General features: G+C 40.4%; 2 protein-coding genes across 3 annotated transcripts; one reads left to right on the forward strand and one right to left on the reverse strand.

The window, feature by feature from the left end:
* On the forward strand, nucleotides 1–6814 carry LOC146363936 (5-aminolevulinate synthase, erythroid-specific, mitochondrial-like). Its single transcript, XM_084917096.1, has 10 exons — nucleotides 1–150; nucleotides 1147–1501; nucleotides 1638–1730; nucleotides 1869–2091; nucleotides 3078–3262; nucleotides 3371–3550; nucleotides 4408–4572; nucleotides 5392–5660; nucleotides 6146–6308; nucleotides 6570–6814. Exons 2-10 carry the CDS (start codon nucleotides 1168–1170, stop codon nucleotides 6731–6733), a joined length of 1776 nt encoding a protein of 591 aa, XP_084773222.1. The 5' UTR covers nucleotides 1–150; nucleotides 1147–1167; the 3' UTR covers nucleotides 6734–6814.
* Nucleotides 6526–16461, reverse strand: ttc34 (tetratricopeptide repeat domain 34). Of its 2 annotated transcripts, XM_084917092.1 has the most exons (8): nucleotides 16099–16461; nucleotides 12647–14393; nucleotides 12256–12478; nucleotides 11608–11800; nucleotides 9813–9979; nucleotides 8721–8994; nucleotides 8332–8546; nucleotides 6526–7980 (listed from the first exon to the last, which is right to left on the reverse strand). In XM_084917092.1, the coding sequence occupies exons 2-8, from the start codon at nucleotides 14362–14364 to the stop codon at nucleotides 7435–7437; spliced, it is 3336 nt and encodes a 1111-aa protein (XP_084773218.1). In that variant the 5' UTR covers nucleotides 14365–14393; nucleotides 16099–16461; the 3' UTR covers nucleotides 6526–7434. The 2 variants fall into 2 exon arrangements, with proteins under 2 accessions (XP_084773218.1, XP_084773219.1); XM_084917093.1 differs by having other exon boundaries at nucleotides 12647–16461.
* Nucleotides 16462–17517: the final 1056 nt, after the last annotated feature.

Consider the following 17517-nt stretch of genomic DNA (forward strand, 5'->3'; position numbering starts at 1 on the left):
CCCCAAAGCTGAGATCCCCACGACACCTCTGATGGGTGGGAACTGAGCTGATTGCATAATGCTCCTCAACATCTGACCAATAACTGTTGACACTTACTGACCCTCTGCCTATTTGCTGTTTGGAAGTTCGTCCTCAGTGCAGGTCAACAGGTGAGCTTTCTTCATTATTAACCCTGCTCCAATCAATTATAGTCATTGTTTTTATTTTATTTTTGTTGTAATTGTAGATGTTTGATTTAAATATTCTTAACTGAGATAAAAACATCTGGTGTGGATACTCCATCATTAATAAATAAATGAGGATGTATTCATTTTTTGTTGGTTAGCTGCCTTCTTCTTCTTGTTGCTTTGTGTGTCAGTATTTAAATGTATTTAAAGTAATTAACCAAACAATCATAAAGTGAAAAGATAATCTGACCTACTTTTGTGGTTTAAATGGAAGTAGCAGTTAAAGATAACATCAGACTTAAAGAGAAAACCCAGACTTCACAACAACTGCTTCCCACACTATTTCTGCTGACTACAAAAATAATGTGGGAAATCATAGAACCTGTTCCGGTAGCCAACTAAACTACACATACAGGTGCTCACCAGCAAATTACAATATACATCAGTATATTTGTATGGTAGAGTGTGCTTTAGCGAGTATTTTTCCTGAGTCTGAAAAACTTTTCGGACTCAGGAAATAATGGCCATTAACCAAAAAGAAACGTCTGTTTTATCGGATTATTTGAAAGCTTCCATGGTAATCAGACTCAGCTGATGATGCAAGTAAGGGTAGCTCTTACGTGCCTGCAGAGTTAAGATAAGCGGCTGCTCCATGCCGCACCCAGGAGGAGGCACCTACTGCTTTCTAAGCTGAGCCATTACCAGTCAAGTTGCCATTACCAGTTAACATCATTTTGCATTTTTGCATTTTTTGCATTTTTTGCATTTTTTGCATGTTAAGCTAAGGCATGAGCTTTAGATCATTTGTGAAGGGAGTTAGGGAATTACCATATTGTATTTGACTAAAACAGGCTATTTTTACCTAAAGTAATTAAATAAATAAATCTGGGTTGTATCACAGAGACTCTATGCTATGTAATTTATAACCTTCACCCACGTAAGGCAAAATCTTCTGTCCCATCTTCTGTCTTAACCCAGAGTAAGAACAGCTTCAGTATCATGGCTGCCTTCCTCCATCACTGCCCCTTCCTCAAGTTGGCTCCAAAGCCGGCTTTAAGGAGAACCGGAGCCGCCTTGCTGTCTCTTGCGAATCACTGCCCCCTCATCACTCGTCAGATCACCGTGAGCGGCCCGGGCTCTCTGGAAGCCAAGCTGAACGTCTCGGCCCACAAACCCCAGGATCAACAGCTTCCCACAGCTGAACAAAGGAGGCTCTTTGCTCAAACTGCTACTCAGGTGGCTGTGTCCGTATCAAAGGGATGCCCTTTTGTCAGCTCCCAGATTGGAATGGTCCGAGCCAGCCCTGAAGTACAGGAGGATGTCCAAGAAAGTGGTAGGAATTAAGTACCTGCAGCGATGCTGCCATCAGAGTAGCAGAATTTGAGCTTTAATAGAAGAAAATCTGACGAATTACAAAAATAGGGGACAAATATTTATAAATTTGACACAATCACACTCCTCTCTGACAGGTTTGATGGCTTCTCTGAAAGGTGTAAAGGATTCTGCGTGCCCAACTTCAGCTCAACCCAACACTGTTACCCACCTCCTCAAAGACAACATGGGTATGTTATACAAATAAAAGGGCTTTACCCCTCCAGTCATTTCATTGTAATATTCTGTGGTAAATATTCAGCAATAAAAAGCTGTCTATTGAATGCTGTAGAGTAACTGAAGCCCAGTCAAAACTATTCTTCCCACAGCTGGCCCCAGCTATGACTATGATCAGTTCTTCATGGAGAAGATTGCTGTGAAAAAGAAGGACCACACATACAGAGTCTTCAAGACAGTGAACAGGAGTGCTGAGGTCTTCCCGTTTGCTGAGGATTACTCCATTTCTGGGCGGGAAGGCTCCCAGGTGTCCGTCTGGTGCAGCAACGACTATCTAGGAATGAGTCGGCACCCACGGGTCCTCAGCGCCATCAGGTAACAGGACCCAGCAAATATCATGTCTTTGTAAGCTTGCAAAGGCATGTCTAATTATTTTGGGTGTTTTCATGCTATGAAAATGACAAACCACGTAGACACTGTGTTTATAAAATATATGATATTAATAATAAATGTTAAAGGTGCAATGAGGAAGTCAAAATGTGAATGTTGTACTCAAGCAGTCAGGCATGTATTTGGTAGTCAAGTCATGGGTCTGAGCAAAATTTGCTGACAGGTTTGAAAATTTGTACAAATATGATAGACTTTTCACGTGGCTCAAAATTTTAATCTATGCATTACTTGGTTTTGGACCACATATCTGCAGATACTGTTTGGATTTGAGTAATTAATTATCCTTACGCCGATACAAAGCAGTAGACTGGCTTGGGTAATCTTATGTTTAAATTGCATCATTCTTGCAAGAAGTGAAACCAAATAAACTCAAAGGACTCGAGAATTTGATGGAAAAACATAAGCATACTGGGCATAGTGTAGAAGATATGCGATTTACTTCAGTTTAATGCAGTTTTATTTATCTATTTTAAGGTATGGTTATAGAGAGAAAACCCCAACAATCAGAAGGCTCCCTTTGAGCAAGCATTTGGCAACAGTGGGAAAGAAAAACTCCCTTTTAACAGGAAGAAACTGCCAGCAGAATCAGACTCCGAGATTTCCATTTGCAATGACTGGTTAATGGTGAGGGGCAGAAGACAGGCTGTAGAAGAGAGACAGAGATGAATAATAACTAATGACTGAATGCAAAGTGGTGTGTAAACACACAGAGAGTGGAAAGAGGTGAGTGAAGAAGAAACACTCAGGGTCACCTGATCCACCCCGGACTATAAACTTTATCAAAAAGGAACATTTCAACCCTACTCTTAAAAACAGAGAGTGTGTCTGTCTCGCAAGTCGAAACAGGGAGCTGGTTTCATTGTTTTGTATCTGGGCTTGATGTTGTACCTTTTTGTTGTGGATGTCCACAGAGATGCTCTGGACAAGCATGGTGCAGGAGCTGGTGGGACGAGGAACATTTCAGGCACCAGCAACTTCCATGTGTCTCTGGAGAAGGAGCTTGCCGAGCTACACCAGAAAGATGCAGCGTTGGTCTTCTCCTCCTGCTTTGTGGCAAATGACTCCACCCTCTTCACTCTGGCTAAGATGCTGCCAGGTAAATAATTACCTGAACATTAAAAATCAATGTTAACTATTTATTAGTTATTTAGCAGTTAGCAGTTGTTTTTTATTTGTTTAATGATCTATTCACTGTTTTGTACAGGGTGCGAGATCTACTCCGATGCTGGGAACCACGCATCCATGATTCAGGGCATCAGGAACAGCGGAGCCAAGCGTTTCATCTTCCGCCACAATGACAGTCGACACCTGGAGGAACTGCTCCAACGCTCAGACCCTACGACACCAAAAATAGTGGCGTTTGAGACTGTGCACTCAATGGACGGTGAGAACCACGAAGTCAAATGTTTGAAAAAGCACTTTTTGGAAACGAGACTCTTATTTTTCCATTATCTCTTTCTCTCAAGCTGCTTCAGGGGGTCATCAGCTGGAATTATAATACCTTGAAGGAGTTCCCTTCTAAGCAGATGCTGGGTGCACCTCCTTTAAAAAAGTTCAACAATTATCACCAGTATAAGTTTAGAAATTATATTTGATAAAGAGTAAACCAGAGGAGGAGTATTGTATTGTTCTCAGCTCAGTTTTTTTCAGCATATTACACCAGTGACAGCTCCATAAAGCACGAGCTGATCATACTTTTAAAAGCAAAAACTGATATTAATCATGTTTTTTTTAATTCTTTTATGTGTTCTTTTATGTTTTAAATATTTGTTTCCAAAATCTGTGAGAATAACTCACCACATACTTCTTAATCACACATTTTGGATGCGGTGGTTGACAAATTAAAGGAAAAACACCCATCCTTTGACCCTCTACAGTTGAGGGATCTGGTGTCTCTTTTTCGTAAAGTTGCTGTGAGTGATTAATTATTCTTTGCTTAAACATTTTTCTCCAAAAGGGAGTGACCTCTTTATCAATGAAAACTCCCCCGTCTACAGTGCACTAGTCACTGAATGGTTTTATGACTCCGAAGATTACATAAGTCATAAACCATGGCCTTGAGATTCACCAGTTTTCAACCAAATTTAGCATCTTTGTGAAATTTTGGGCTAACATGTTCTCCACCTCCATCATGAAAACATCAGATCAAGGATTAGCTATTGGAAAAGTTGTGCTTTTTCCTTCAGTATGTCACCTGTTTTAGACCCTGTTGTTCACCTAAACACCGTTCTAATTTTTCAGGTGCCATATGTCCTCTGGAAGAGCTGTGCGATGTAGCCCATCGTTACGGAGCGCTGACATTTGTTGATGAGGTTCATGCCGTGGGCCTGTACGGAGCCCACGGAGCTGGAGTGGGCGAGAGAGACAACATTATGCACAAGATTGACATTGTTTCTGGAACCTTAGGTGAGTTATCCACTTCTCTCACACCAGCAGTTTTGTCCTTTTATCTTGAGCATAAGCGGGACAAGGTAAACAGCTTCAAACTCTCACAGGCTCTGCTACTGGCCCAACTCCCATTTACAGCCTCTGCTGCAGTAACTGTCACTGTCGCATTGCCAACAAAGGAGCAATAACTTTTAACAGCCATGATACTGCTCCCCTGTTGGTTCAATAAGGTCAGGAGAGAAGTGAGCTCTCATCACAGGAAGCAGAGGTTTTATCAGCTGAGCGTCAGTTCTACTCCCTCTCTGGCTGTTCTGATAAAACTGTCCACAGGCAGGCTGCGTGGTTGAAACTTGATGCAAGGCTTTTGGTAGAAATCCTTGTGAATTAATCCTGGATTACAACATCAGACTTTTTCAAAGTCTGGTTACAACAGTTCACATGACAGTAAATGAAAAAAATAATGATGAAACTTAACTAAGAAACTGATACAAATTGACATGGGAGTGTTTTAGCTGGTGTATTAGAAATATTAAAATTCATTTGATTCAGACTTGATACATTTTGTGTAAATTTTTTATGCAGTCTGCTTTTTTCAATGTTTATATATTGGTGTCACAATAATCATATTTTTACAATAAAAATGTAAATAACTTAATAAAAATATTATTTATTAAAATCCCTGTAATAAATTTACACCTGTGAAATGTATTAATGTAGAAATAATAACGTTATACAAAATGGCAATGTAAGAAAAAAAAAGTATGTCATTTTTATTTACACTTAATAAATGCTCTCCCCACCACTTTACATAGAATCTGTCATTTGTTACTATTTCAGGTAAAGCCTTTGGCTGTGTGGGAGGCTACATCGCCAGCAGCGCTGCCCTGGTGGACACAGTGCGCTCCTACGCAGCCGGCTTCATCTTCACAACGGCCCTTCCCCCGATGGTCCTGGCCGGAGCGCTGGAGTCTGTGCGGGTCTTGAAAAGTGAAGAGGGGCAGGCGCTCCGCAGAGCCCACCAGAGGAATGTCAAACACATGAGGCAGCTGCTCATGGATAAAGGCCTACCGGTGGTCAACTGCCCCAGCCACATCATCCCCATTCGGGTAAAAAGATTTAGCACAGCTAAATGGACACTGGATTACAGCCACCGCTATTTCAGTATCACTTGTTAGTTAAACCTGATTTTACTTATTATATATATTATAATACTTATTCATTTTATAAACCTAGAAAGTACAACGTAGGTCAGATGAAGTCGGGAGGGTAACACAGACTTAGTTATAGTCTTTAATCGTGATTAAATTGCACAAATAAGTAAACAATTAAGTAAACTGAGTCTTTAAATTTTATAATAGGCTTGAACAACTGCATACCACTTTATTTAATTAGTTTAGAATTTTTTATTATTTTTAACAGATTGAAATTTTGAGTAGAACTAACCAATTAAGCAGCCCATAATTATCCCAGAGATCTAATCTAGACTCCACAGGCTGAGTAAAATGAGTCATCCATGTATGCACTACCTAACTGTGCAGAATAAAAGTTTCTCCTAAATGACACGTGCCATCTTTTATGATTTATTTTCCAGGTGGGCAACGCTGAGCTGAACACCAAGGTGTGTGACATCCTTCTGGAGAGGCACAACATCTACGTACAGGCCATCAACTACCCCACAGTGCCTCGTGGTGAGGAGCTGCTGAGACTGGCTCCATCTCCTCATCACAACCCCAAAATGATGGAGTACTTTGTGGGTGAGTGTAAGGCCACTTGCTGTAATTAGGTCAGAGGTGTTCTGCTAAATATCTGGCAAAATATGGGGATAATGGCCAGTGCAAATGCTTTCCCACAAGACAATGTGGATCTCTTGACATTGACCTGCTCCCCTAAATGACCGTGTTCTGTGGGGAGCTTAAAAAATGGCACGTGCTAGAATAATCAGACCAGAACTTTTAAACGAAAATAAATATCAACATTTAACTGTTTATTCTTACAAACACTTTTATCATTCGCAGGGAAACTGGTGGATGTTTGGCAGGAAGCAGGTCTTCTGCTCAATGGCCCGGCGACCGCTTCCTGCACCTTCTGTGACCGCCCACTGCACTTTGACCTCATGAGTGAGTGGGAGAAGTCCTACTTTGGCAATATGGAACCACAATACATTACTGTGTATGCATAATACCACAGTGAATGTTTCATCTCAGCTACATGAGCAGTATATGCATAAATCTAATGCTATATACATCATACAATGCAAAAAGTCCAAGAGTAGAGGCACAGTGAAAACTACTTGTGTTTTTACATTATGTTTTATTCTCCAATGGCAGCAGTGTGAACTAAATTTCAGTATTTATAGTCACATGTACTTCTGCGTGCTAAATTGTGTTTGCCACCATGGATATGATTAAAGATTTGTCTTCATTTGAAAAGCATAAAACCTGCACACTTGGCACTTTCTTAAATCACTTATCTAGGTGTGACAGCATTGAACGCTGAATGATTTTGCTTATACATTATGGTAGCATAGTTATTGTTTTTTGTGATTATCATTACATTGCTAATGTTTTATGTCATAAGTGTTTGTGGTGTTAAATATTAAGTCACTTACTCCTCTTATAATAAATATTTTGCTTTGATGTAATCATAAAGACACTGATGTTAATCCTGTAAGTTTAAACTGAACTTTGAGGGAATAATATGAACAGTAGCAATGTGTGCTCTGGAAGCACCAAACATCCCATGAAATTTAGGAAGCTGAGCATAACAAAATGATTGGGATTAGGTTTTTCTTTCTTTGTTTCTAATTTTGAGGTAGGACATTGACCTGATTGGAGCTTTTGCAGCTCCACTGGAGATTCTGTGTGCAGTTCACAGTCAACACTAGTTCACGTTGCAAGGATTGGCCACTTCTCGTTTGACTTTTGCCCTCAGTCTGCGGAGCTCTGTGTTCTCACTGTCCAAAAGGAGGCCACATTCAATCAAGGTCCAAGCCTTACTGAGATGTTGCTCCCCATAATGCTGCAGCGCCCCCCGCAGGAAGCACTCAGCCAGAGGCAGTTTTCCTAGCCCAGCCTCCACACACTTGATGGCCTGTTCTCTGTTGAGTTCCAGGGCCCGGATGAAGTCCTCCAGAGCTGGCCCTTCTTTGGAGCAGAGCACCAGGCTGCGACCTCGCAAGCACAAATCCTCCACCCGGACTTGAGGGTGGTCTGAACAGCTGTAGTCAGGTCCATCGTGTTTCTGTATAACTCTGTCCAGATCAGATATAGCCCGCTCATGGAAGCCCAGCTGTGCCAGGCACACAGCCCGCTGGTGAAGATACTCCATTCTCTGACTGCCCCCTGATTGTACTGCCACAGTCAGGAGGGTGAGCGCCTGCTTCCACTGACCACATGATGACACACTGTTGGCCTCCCGAGCTGCTTCCTGTCCCAGTGTACAGTTAACATGTAGTTTAGAGTAGATATGTATCAGATTCACATTATTGACTTTGCCATCTAATTTAGGCATCTAAGATAGTCATTGTGAGATGGTGGACCCGCCACATGTTTGTACTGTATTTTACCATAAATGAAAATACATACATAGAATATATACATACAACTATAACACCCATTGGTTCAATAGAGAGAAATGATATGGGGTTTTTGTAATATCATGGAAATATCCTGACATAAATGTTATTTTTTGATGAAAAATAACGCTGACAAAGCCAGAACAAACAACTTTGGCAGATCTGCTTATCTGGTACTAAATCTGGGTTTCCTGTGCACTTACCTGTGCCATGCATTTCCGCTGATTAAATGGGATGAGAGCCAGCAAGAAGTCAAAATAGGATGAATCCTTCTCAGCCAGTTTGCTGAGCCTGCGAGCTGCGCTGCAGTACTTCTTCTGCCAGGCATCCACCACACCCACCCGAGCCTGGGCCACTGCATCTCTTGGCTCCTGGCCAAATATCTGGCACAGATGAGCGCCTGCTGATTTAACCTCACCTGGAGCAGATGGACCATAACAGAAGTATGGATTACTGAAAACAGGGGATGACAGGTGCAATAGTGCTTTTTGTCAAATTGGAAACGTCACACACCCTAAGCCATAAGCTGCTAGGCAGATGATTTCCAATCCTAGCAAGGATCCGGCTCAGAAAATTTCCCCCACAATCTCACCTTTTGCCAAAAGGATGTCCACATAGAGCAGATGCCATCTGGGGTTTCTACAGTCAGCCCTCATCAAAGCTCCACCAATTATGAAAGCCTCTCTAAGCTGCTCTTCATGGCAGGGAACACCATGAGTGGCCACAATATCTGACAGATTGGTACGACAGAACTGATGCAGCCAATCACAGACCAGCTTCTGTGCCCTGTCCTTGAGTGAAAGAATGTCTTTGGTCACTATGTCAGCATTTATCTGAAGTGCTGCCAGGATATCATGAGTACATTCCTAGAGGGAGAACAGAGTTCAAATGTTATGCTTTATTTCAACATGCATATCATACTGACTGGTATATTTATAAAGATCACAATTCTGTGGCAGCCCTTTTTCAAACAGATTTCACCAGAAAGCCACAAGGTGTCGCTTTATGTTTAGGGGAAAACTCAAATTAGGTTAAAGGGTCAATGATACAAAGAGAGAAAGTAGCCTTGGAAACCTTGCCATTAATTTTTATTCTTAATTCAACATTAGGGTCCCTGTGGGGCATTTCATCAAAAGTGATTTTATTATTACAATATAATAAAACTGAAGCAATTTCTCTAAATACAGACTGATAAATTAACATTTTAATATCAAGGAGGCAAGGTGTAAGAGCAATATGATATACGCTCTCCAGGCTACACCAAAAGGGCTATAAACTAGCTACCACTGTTACATTTAGTCAGGTCCTGGGGTCATTTTCTGCAATTACTGAAAATAAATACTAAAAATGTCTTTTAAGAGACATTTCTCAGGTCCACCAGAAGAAAAAAAACATATGTGGTGAGGCTTTATCCCATTATATAATTGTATGTTTTAAAGCTATGATTGTTGTTTAAATTATTCGAATGCTTAAATTCCTGTTATCAGGAAAGCCCAGAGGAGAACATTTTATTTAATAATTGTACATTAATTTAGTTTGACTTAATAGTAAGGAATCTCAGGTTGTTTTACTCTACAGCTGTTTCACAAGCAACATATCAGTCAAGCACTTAGCAGTAATCACCTGAACAAAAAGGGCAATAGTATCGAGTTTCACTGATAGATAAGACTAGAGGGAAAAAAACCTTTTGTTGATTCAGCATGAGATATGTGAAACCTCTTCCACAGAGGGCATGCACGTGTTTCGGATGCTCCTTCAGAATAGCACTGAAGTCAAATATGGCTGTTTTTCGCTGACCCAGCAAAGCATAGCACCTCGCTCTTTCTAGTAGTGATTCAGCTGCCTCGCCACCTGAGAAAAACAATGAATTGACTGTTTTTATAGTATGTGTAATCTCATTTTAGTTTCAGTTTCAATATTTTTGTAAAATTAATCATAGATTCAAATACACACAGTAGAAGTGCTTTATATAGGCTGGTTTCAGGTCTTATGTTTAACCACAAAAGATGTGTGGTTAAATAATGCATAGCTAATCTACCTACGGATGAGGACACAGTGCTCAATTCATTCATTTCTCCCAATGATATTTAAAATTTCAGTTAAAATTATTTCTATTTGGACACATTAACAGAATTATTTCAGAAAGAAATGAGAATTACCACAGTCAATATAATTACCCCCCTTAAAAACTCAAAGCACAAACCACTGATGTGAAATAATGTACTTTAACATTGTAATGCTCAAGGCTTATAAAAATGGCACACAGTATAAAAACTTCAGCAAGGCTTTGAGCTGTCACTTGAAAAACCATCATGCCAAAAACACAAAAATCAGTTTAGCTTGAGAAAAAAAAAAATCTTGATGCTCATAAAGCAGGAGATGGAGTGGACTGGAGTGATAAGCATCATTAAGAAATTCTAAGAGAGCCACACAATACAGAACAAGCCTGGTAGAGGTAGGAAGCAAACGATTTCAATGACTCTGGAAAGAAAACTACTGAGAGAGATATGTAAAGACACTCGTGAATGACTTAGCCAAGTTGGGAAATGTAGTCTCAAAAAAGACAGTCACTGCAGCCCTGCACAGGAATAGACTGCAAGAAAAACTCCACCACTGCACAAGAGACACTTTCAAATAAGACTGTAGTATACTAAAGACACCCTGCAGAAAGAATATGCTGCCTGTAAACTAGAGCTCTTTGGCCAAAGAGACGCTGCTGTATAACCCAACGAACACTATACCCACAGAAAAACACAGCGGTGGGAGTAATATGCTGTGGGGATGCTTCAGTGTGGCTTGAAATAGGAATCTCGTCACAGTGGAAGGAATCACAAACTAAGATGGATTTGTGAAGATTTTAAAAGAACACCTCAACCAATCAGGAGCAAAACTGGGTCTGTGTCATCACTTTGTCTGACATGATAACGACCCAAAATATATGGGACTCCAGGTGAAGAACTAATTCCAGGAGACCAAAGTGAATGTTATTGACTGGCTTGTAAAAAGCCCTGATTTGAGACTTGTTGAAAACTATAATAAACGACTACACACTACACAAAAAGGATGCACAACTGACTGTTAGCATCATGGAGGCTAATAATTTGACTCTGGCAGTTATTGTGAATAATTTCGTTTCTGTGTCCAAAGTAAAATCAACTAATCATCCAAAATAAAAATAGGATGTTTGGAAAAGCTGTGTCAAAAAGTTGTCCCTCTGTTTACCGGCATCTGGAAATACTTTTTAAAAAATGAAATTTTCATAGTGGGCGTGATTATTCTATCCTCATCCTCATCTGTAATTTGTGTTATGTTCTGCAAGACATTTTAAAGTGAAATCTAAAAAAAAGCTTGGGTTTTGTGCTGAATTCCACAAGTCATTACTCCAGTCTGCATGCAACAACCAACAATGTTAATACTATCAATAGTTAGCAACAGATCAGTACCAAATATCAATAACTCATCAAACAGATTCTATTCACCACTGGCCATAATAGCAATGGAGAGATATGCCACAGCCTCTCTGACAGCGCTGTCCTCGCTTGCTCGGTCCAAAATGCGTTTTGCAGCTGAGTGGGAGTGTCCCTGCAGCAGTGCTCTGTCTTTCTGTTGTGCCACTGCCAACAGGGGGCGCAAGCAGCTGGTATCACCACACAAGATGAGCTTTTTCAGCAGCTACAGGAAAAATTGACAGACATGAAGAGTAAATCAGGACTATTCCGTGGTTAAAATCATTGTTAACATTTTTTTAAACTCATAGCTACACTTTTCAAAACAAAAATGTAGCTACCGCACACTGAAATCAGACATTTGGATGCTTATCAGGAAATTTTAGAAGTGAATTGATCGCTGAAGATTTTTTCACATTTGAGCCCTCATAGCTTCTTATATCATGAATGTAATTACTTTAAAGGTGCATCCAGAAATTATTCAAAGGAAACTAGTTAAAAGAACAAAGGTGTTTCCCCAAAACTACTAATAATGAACTACACTCTGCTTTCACTCAGCTTCCTGCTTTATTTATATATGTTTTACAAAATAAGCAAGTGTGAAATTAGGTTTCCTAAACAGGAAACAAAAAATCTTGAATCCGTTTGGACATGAAAAATTGGTACCTCAAACTTATATACCTGATTGGTGTCATAAAGAAAGCCTCTGTGCAGCTGCAGCAAAGCAAGGCGAGCCAAGATAGGTGCCCGAGGATTGGTGGGCCCGATGGACAGCAGCAATCGGTAAGCCTCCTCCACCCGACCAAGCTGGTACAAGGCATCTGCTGCCAAGATCTGAGGCCCATCGGCACTGGGCTGGAGCTCCATCAGCAACAGAGCAAGGGAATGGACACCAGTAGGAGTCCTAACGTACAAAGCAGAAAAAAAAAACACAACGGGACAACAATCACACTGAGAAAACACACAACAGAGACCATACCATGCAATAAAGTAGACTTTTCCTGCTGTGACATGCCAAAATATTTTCTCTGAGAAAGCATTGCTCAGTAAACCATATCTAAAACAAACATACCTTGATCTGTGGTTGTCCCTCTTTGATAGGGTCTGCATATGTTCCTCCTTTTGGTGCTGTTGGGAGTCTTCACCAGAACTGGACTTGGGTTTGTGATCTCTAGACCCTTCAAGCATGAATCGTCCCTGCTCCAGCAGAACAGTAAACAGCAGCCCACGGTAGTTCCAGGGTACCAAGCAGCGCACAGCAAATGCTGTTTCCTGAGGATGCAGCCTGCTGGCTGTCACATAGTCTAAAGCAGTCAGGTAGTTTAAGCCACCCATCATTCGCAGGAGGCCCCTGCCACAAAGTGCTCGCACACAGCTGGATGGGTGGGGGGCATTGTGTTCAATCACAGCCTGAAAGTCTTCTAATGCACCCTTCTGGTCATCAGAGAGCAATCGTGCATATCCACGAAGGACGTGGACCGTGTTTTGATAGCTCTGCTGACCTTGTGCGGCAGCTAGCTGGCTGCAGATAGAGAGGGCCTCTTTGTGCTCTCCTCTGAGGAGAAGACAATCAGCCAGTCGGACCCGCAACTCTCTGTCTCCCCCACCAGGTTCTAAATGGCACAGGGTCCGTAACTGAGTGATAACAGGGTCCAGAAGTTCAACTCCTTCAGTAGATCGCAGATCTGCCCGGACAAGGACCTGCTCTCTGTAATCAGACAGGCCTCTCTCCGCCTGCTGACGGAGATGGTTGCAAGCTGCCACCCCAGTTCCCTGATCTGTGAACAGCTTTTGGAAGTAAATTCGGGCAGTGGCTGGGTGAGTCTCAAATGCTTTCCCCAAATCTGTGCACTCCTCTGCAATCTTTCCACCTGCTGAAAAGCAAGCAGCTGCTCGGCTTGTCAAGAGTCTGGCTGTCCTCTCAGGAGTTTCCTGGAGTAATTTTTCTATAGTACTCTCTGGTATTTTCTGACCATGAGCATACTGCAAGAGGGAAGAGTATGCCTCTGCACTGTCCATAAACCTGCCCATCAAAAACAAATATGCTGCATTGAGTTCCCGTACTTCTTTGTTACTAGGTGAAATAGACAGCAAAAACTCAATAACAGTAGCAGAAGTTTCTTCTTCAAGCTTGTCATTGTCCTTTGTTCCCACTCTCCACTTGTTGTCAACTACCAGAGTGGGATGTATGAGCATGATTTGTTCTGCAAAGGCCTTCACTATTTTGGGTAAGTGTCCCGCTTGTCTGCTCTTCACCAGTGTGACAGTTTCAGACTTGCTATTCCGGTAAGCTTTGAGGTAAATCTTTAGTCCCTTTAACCTGTGAGATTCTGATAACAAGCAGGCGAGGGCTCGAGTTATCTCTAACAAAACATGAGTTGAACCCTCTGGAGGAAGGTTCCGCTTCCCTTCAAGCATAGCTGTGCAACGAGCAAGAATCTCCTCACAGGCATGCGTGTCACTCTGAAGAAGAGACTCCATTTTGTAAATGGTGGCTAACAGATTGTTGGGACTGAGTGTGGAGAGGAAAACAGCAGCAAGACCTTTATTAAGACCCTCTGCAGGCTGATTCTTCACATGACTGTCAAGCCAGCCCTCTAGAGTAGCGATCACCAAATCCAGACCGGACTTGTCCAGTTTTCTCATGTGGGACACCGCAGAGGTGGCGTGAGTCCTGAAGGCAGACATGTACAAGGAGGTGGCTCTCTCCAGCTCACCGCTCCGAAGGAACTTGTCTCCTTCCTTACATAGCTCTGAAATATTGACTCCAGGTCGAACCAAAGCAGTCATGGTTGCTCAAATGGCTGGATTATTCATGGCTGTTGAAAGCAATTACAACATTGTAGTCTAATGGTTAACGGAGGAAATGAGGATAAAATATATCTGTCACATGTCGAAATGTAAAAAAAGAAGAAGAAGAAGAAGTAATAAAAACAAGCAAAAACAAGCACCTTTACTCTTCAACATAGAGTTCATTATTCCATCAATTTCGACAAGATCCCCAACACCATTATTTGAAATACAGCACCAAACCACGACAGAGCCTCCATCATGCTTTACAGAATGCTGTAGAGACTCATTGTTGTATTCTCTAGACCTCTTCTGCACATACTGACAAAGATTTGAACCAAAAGATTTGAAATTTGGATTGATCTTCTGATCTTCAGTCCAGTTCTTGTGTAATTTGCCATATCTCAGCCTTTTCTCCTAGTTTCCCTCGACAGCCTCCCATACACAAAAGCCATTTCTGATCAAGCTTTGGTGAATAATATCATATGAACTGAAAAGCCAGATCCATCTCTCAGTTCCTGTGACAAATCTATGGTGGATCCCCCCCTGTTTCTTAATTCTTATCTTCTTTCTTAAGATACTGTTCATCTGCTTTAATTCTTTTAGACCTGCCACTTCTTCTTTTCTCCTACTACTAGTGCGGACTCCTGAGTTTTTTATTCAGGATATTTCACATAAATACAGATTATTCAGGATTTTAGGCAAGATGTTGTTATACTGAGTTATACTGATTACTCAGTATGGAACATTTATGACATAGTTTTCAACTAATAGCTCTTTGAGAATCACAATTGTTGGTGCAAAAATACAATTGTTTTATTTTTGGTGTTTTTAAAACTATATTTAACTAAAGAAAAACACATTATGTTTTATGACAGGCTGCTAGTAAAAAAAAGATAAAATTGCTCATTTTTCTGTTATGTGTAGACACAACACTAGTTCAACTCTTGGGTTAGAAGACTTTTTATGCTTTTTATTGCATTGTTAAGTTGTTCAAAATAACCAAAACAAACAAAAAATTATTTATCTGAAAATTATCAGGTACAAAACTGGAGTGAAAAGGTGTGAAAAAGTAGCCAACATCCAAAAAGAAAAAAACTTTTAAAGACCTTCAGAAAGCCTGGAGAACTATTCCTCAGTAACACTGTAAAAATGAAAAAGGAAAAAGAAAAAAAAAAAGTCTTGTATGAAGGTAAGTATGTTGCTTAAATTTGTTACTTGGATGCCAAATTTAAAGACATAAGGAGTGGCTTGAAACTTTTGCACAGTGTTTTCTATTATTTATAACTATGTATTTGTATTGTTCTGACTTGATATTAGTTTGGTGAAATTTTACACACACACAAAATAAGATTATCATTGACAAAAGAAGAAAGCCTTTATCTACTGCAAAGGGAACTGGTAAAATAAAATCGACTTGACTGGATTTGTACCAGTGGCTTTTATTGAGCCATTGTTAACCTACCTGTTACTGCGGCTTTTTTGACAACAATAGTACACTGAATCCCTCAAGACTTAAAAATGTCTTTAAAATTCTATTTCACGGGTAGCGTCAACTTATTGTCTTGAATTAGACGTCTCGACAAAAGAAAACTGTCCTCCATGTTTGTAATTCAATAGCTATCCAGGTCAACGCTCACAAAACAGAAGCTGCAGCGGAATTTTTTCAAGTGTGTAACAGGTGGCACTGAGACAGCATAATATATATATATAATAATAAAAAACCGCACATACACAAACCACAAAAACCTTTTTGTCTCGACAAACTCCTCCAGGCTGTGTCGCGTCTCTTCTCAGGACGGGACAGTTTACGTTGCCAGCTGTTGTTTTTGAGAATCCGGGTCCGGTTGCCAATAGAAACCACTAACCCTCGTGCTTACTTGAAAACCACAGAAAACGTAGGAAGCCTGCAGCTTCCTTATTGGCGACACTGCGTAAAATTGTTGATAAAAATCTCCTGCTCCTTCACGCTAACTCGGCGTTAGCGCTTAAAGATATGCTGCTGGGAGCACGAAAAACGGTGCGAAAGGGGGAAAATATGTCATTTGGAAATACCTCCAAAGAGCCGTTCATTTTCCTACAGACATTTTAAGAGATTTTTTTTTTTTTTTTTAAAAATGCTAAATCCGTCTTTAGTTAGCCTCTAAACTGTGCTGTAGCTGGTGCTCCCGGTGGTTAACTGTCCTTATTCGGTTCATTTATAGCACACGAAATGATTAAAAGAAAAGAAGAAATCATATGACAAATCGAAAAGGTGTAGGTTGAAGCTACAGCGTATATAACACCTACCCAAGACATAAGGAAAATTAAATTAACTTCATCTTTAACCTCTTATTTAAAAAAAAAATTAAAGCCATCCCATGCCAAAAAGTGATTTTCTGTGCTTATATTGATAAATATAAACTGATAAAAAGGCAGTAGTCAAGAGGGTTTACAAAGCCTTTATATATATATATATATACACATACATATATAAAAGAAATGACCTGTTTTGCAAAGATCTTTATGACTGCTTTATTGTGCCTACTCTGTGTTCAACATTATCATCTGTCCAAACTTTTTTTTTGGACACTTAAAATATCTGCTGTGTTCAACTTCTTGCGCTTTCTACTGCCCTCTTTTCACCTGGTTAAATAAGTACAAAACCTTTACCTTGTAAAAGAAGTGTTGCTTACTCTGCATAGCTTGTTATATGACGTGATATCATTTGCGAGATATAGGTGACAGTAAAGGCCAACAAGTTATTTAGAGCAGTTTCAGTTCTGGTAATCTTTCATTTATTTATTTATTTATTTATTTATTGAGAAATACTGGAAATCCCTTTTTTGGCAGGTGACACTGGTGTGGTTAAAAACAAGGCAAACACATGCAGCCTGACAGCATATCTACATGACAGCAGAAGAATAATGCTATAAATTTTGAAGCTGTCGTGCTGCATGTAAACACATAAAGTGAATTTCGTCCTGTAAGGGATCTGTTATTTTTCCATCCAGTAACTATGAACAATATAAGGCAGCTGTTCTTTGTGCTTTTAGCACAAATTTGCAATTCATGCGATGGGTGTAATCCAACTCAAGAATAAAAGCTCTTCAAGTACTGTGCTCCTATTTTCTTTGTAGGTGGGGTGTGTGTGCGCTAACAAATGCACACCAG

Source organism: Perissodus microlepis, chromosome 20, assembly GCF_051167445.1.
Source record: "Perissodus microlepis isolate ML-2025 ecotype Zambia chromosome 20, ASM5116744v1, whole genome shotgun sequence".
Classification (NCBI taxonomy): Eukaryota; Metazoa; Chordata; class Actinopteri; order Cichliformes; family Cichlidae; genus Perissodus; species Perissodus microlepis.